We start from the raw sequence: 3,809 nt of genomic DNA on the forward strand, positions 1-3,809 counted from the left end.
CAGATATATTCCTTATAGACATCAGACCAGGCAAATTTCCACTTGACCAGAATCTTAACAAAATTACTAGGTTGATTTATTTTATATCAGAATTAAAAAAAATGAATGTGCACAAATTTATAAAGAAGTTATTGCAAAGAAAACATAGATTGCAGAAATTCATTACTCAAATACATTTCATATTTTACTCTGAGAAAAATTTGAGGTTGACAAATTTCAAGACAGATAATTTTGGAGAAGTTTTTTTTTTTTTTTCCTTTCCCCGACATTGACTCACAGTAAGTATGATGCTTAAAATTGTAGGTTTTTATTTAGAATCAAATAAAATGGCAAGAATCTTGAAGGATATGCACACATATGTCATTTAGACCTTAGACTCTAAAAGAATCCAGTAGTTCTGGAAATAGAAATAGAGAGTGAATGGAATGAGGGTAAAACTCAATGACAAAATTTCAGAAACAATTTTGCAGAAATTTGATTTTAAAATGTCAATTTATGAAAACATTTTATCTTCTGGGACCTCATACTGATATCAGTGCATATTAGTAACTCTGATACACCCCACCTAAGTCCTTTTATTTATTTATTTATTTATTTATTTTTTATAGAGGCATGCTTTATTTATTTGTTTGCTGGTTTGTTTGTTTGTTTTGTTTATACATGCACTGGGTACAGTCAGAAGCGCGGGAGGGTGAGAGAATTCACCAGAGCCAGAGCGGGGAGCAGAGCAGGCAGAAGGACCGAAGTACACTGCTGAGGGGAGCAGCGGGCGGCAGGAGAGGTTTGCACGTCATGTGGGACCCTCCTCTGATGGCCGGAGAGCAGCCGGGGATCGAACCGGCGCCGCAGAGGCCGCGGGCAGCTTCGCAACCCAGCGCTCAACCGCTGCGCCACCGGGGAGGCCGCCCACCTAAGTCCTTTTAATTTGAAGTTTCATTAACATAAACATTCTTTGAAAAAATAAGTATTAGATTTTTGCCTTAAAACATACTTTTATTGGTTTAGATGTATGTCACATTTCATAAGCTTGGTGAAACAATTATAATGGGGAATATTTGTATTTGATAAATTCTCTGTGCTTAGTTTATCTTGTAGACTCAGAGCATGATCATTTAATAGCTCTCACTAAGGATAAATTTATTAACTGTTTGTCCTCTGCCACATCTAAAAAAATTTGGCTAACAGTCACAGCCTTGGTATAATATTTTCATTTGAAATGAATGCATTATAAAGAAGCAGATCAGTTTAAGTTTCATTCCAGTTACATAATACATCCGGATTATTACACTATCAATAATAATCAAATTTTACCCATTTCTACATATGACAATTAAATTCAATTTCTTCACCCTGTTCTGTAAACCACTCATAATTATAAACTGGAAAACATTTAGTTAATAAACAGATGCCACATCATTCATAGACTCATAAACGTTATTGATGTTCTATCTATTAAGTACCAACTCTGATTTCTCAATAGGTAAAAGCAGTGGAGAACAATGCATCGAAGGAATAACACAAACGTGGCCGACTTCATTCTTTTGGGATTTACAGATGCTGAAGACATCCAGCTGGTGCTCTTTGTGCTCTTTCTCCTGATATACCTGGTCACTGTGCTGGGGAATGCAGGGATGATACTTCTCATCCGCCTTGAGGCCCAGCTTCATACCCCCATGTATTTCTTCCTCAGTCACCTGTCTTTCATTGACTTCAATTACTCATCTGTCATCTCACCGAAAACCTTACATAACTTGCTGACCTCCAACAAGAAGATTTCATATGCAACTTGCTTCACTCAACTGTCCTTTTTCGTATTCTTTGTTGCTGCCGAATGTATTCTTCTCTCCTGCATGGCCTATGATCGCTATGTAGCCATCTGCAATCCTCTGCACTACCCTGTTGTCATGTCCCCAAGACGCTGCTGGTCCCTTGTCCTCGGGTCCTATTTTATAGGTGTTATAGACTCTTTTGTCACTCTGCTTGGCATGAGAAAATTGACCTTCTGTGACTCCCATGAAATCCATCATTTTTTCTGTGACACATCCCCTCTTATAGCAATGTCTTGCACTGAAACCCAGGACAGTGAACTCATTATAATCATTGATGCTGGCTGTACCATTCTGGGATCTCTAATCGCAGTATCATTTTCCTATGTGTCCATTCTCTCTGCTATCCTGAAAATTAAATCCACTTCAGGAAAGAGAAAAGCCTTCTCCACCTGTGGCTCGCATGTGGTGGCAGTCACCATCTTTTATAGCACCACGATCTTCAGTTACTTAAAACCAAATACATCCTACTCCTTGGGAAAGGATCAGGTGGCTTCTGTGTTTTACACTATGGTGACCCCCATGCTGAATCCCCTCATTTATAGTCTTCGCAACAAAGAAGTGAAAAATGCTGTCCTTAGACTCCTTCAGAAGAGAGAGGGCTCCAGACACTTGAAATAGTGATGCTGAACATTTTTTATATAATGTTGTTTTCTTTTTATCCAAGCCATATTATACCTTTATATTTTTGCTCTTCAGGTAATGTTGGTTTACATTGTTATTTGTATGTTGGAAAAATAGGATCTCCCTTCCCAGCTGTGTTCAATGGTGCTCCCCCCACCAAAGCACCCATAGCCACCCCCAGGGACTGCTGTGCCTCCTCCAAATTTGTGCTTGTCCCTCTCCCTGCTCTTACTCCTCTGAATGTCTCAGATGTATAGTCAAGTTTTGAGTATATGTTTTGACTTTTTTCCTCTGATGGTTTCTCTTGCTTGTCAATATAACAAAGGTAAGTGTCACCACTGGGTGTTTGTTTTTCTCCTACTGACATTTCATTTTCAGTAAGTGCTTTCCCCTCCATTCATGATGCTAAGCTTTTAAGCTCCCGTTTACTTTCTTCATTGTAGGGATTTTCTTTAAAGTCTCGCTAAAATCCATTAACTCTATTTATTTCCTTGTGTTTCTGATGACCCAGTTTTTAATTCACCAGATGTAATCTTGGGCAATACTTCTTTGATATGGTCTCAACTTAAGGACAACAAATGCACAAAATAAGAAAAGAAAGTTGTCTTCTTTTACATTTTTTCCATAACAACTCCATTGTATATTTCAGAACTTTATTCTAAGAAGAGCTTATTTGTTTGCTCAATAGAAATCCTTTCAGAATGCATTGAGTCCATTCATTCAGAAGATAATAGTAGTGTGACTAGGAACACTTGCCTTGGAACAAGAAACTTAGATTTAGATTCTAGATCTTCTTACCTTTCAGCTTTATACCCTCTGGTAAGTCACTGAAACTTAGAGCCTCTGTTTCTATAACTGTAAAAGATAAATGATAATCCCAGGTGTATATAGAGGGTTTATAAGCATGAAGTCAGATGATGGATATAAAACATTTGAAGCATTTCTAATAAAATTTTTCGTTATCATAAGAAGACTCACATTCCTGCAATTGTTCAATTTTAATTCACAATGATTTTTTTTTTTTTAAGATTTATTTATTTACGTATGCAAGAACTGGGGTACAGGCCAGAGGTGCAGAGAGGGGGGTGAGAGTATTCACCAGAATCAGTGGGGAACAGAACAGGCAGAACGACTGAAAAACAATGTTGAGGAGAGAACGGTGGAGTCAGGTGATGTCTGCAGAGCCATGTGGGTAGCCGCCTGGCTGGGGATCAAACTCCTTCTGCAGTGGCTGCAGATAGCTTCCTAGGCTGTATCTCATCCCCTTGCACCACCAGGGAGGCCCCACAATGAATTTTCTTAAGGCTATTCACTTGAGTTTTTGTAGATTAATTTTGATTAATTTATTTTTTTTATCAT

At 38.1% G+C, this 3,809-nt stretch overlaps 1 protein-coding gene across 1 annotated transcript; it reads left to right on the forward strand.

Annotated features, from left to right (window-relative positions):
• Positions 1-1,499: 1,499 nt before the first annotated feature.
• On the forward strand, positions 1,500-2,447 carry LOC311170717 (olfactory receptor 8H1-like; the record flags this gene model as incomplete). Its single annotated transcript, XM_084233116.1, has 1 exon — positions 1,500-2,447. The coding sequence occupies one exon, from the start codon at positions 1,500-1,502 to the stop codon at positions 2,445-2,447; it is 948 nt and encodes a 315-aa protein (XP_084089242.1).
• Between the last annotated feature and the right edge of the window lie 1,362 nt (positions 2,448-3,809).

This window comes from Talpa europaea (genome assembly GCF_964194135.1).
Source record: "Talpa europaea genome assembly, chromosome: 1".
Taxonomy (NCBI): Eukaryota; Metazoa; Chordata; class Mammalia; order Eulipotyphla; family Talpidae; genus Talpa; species Talpa europaea.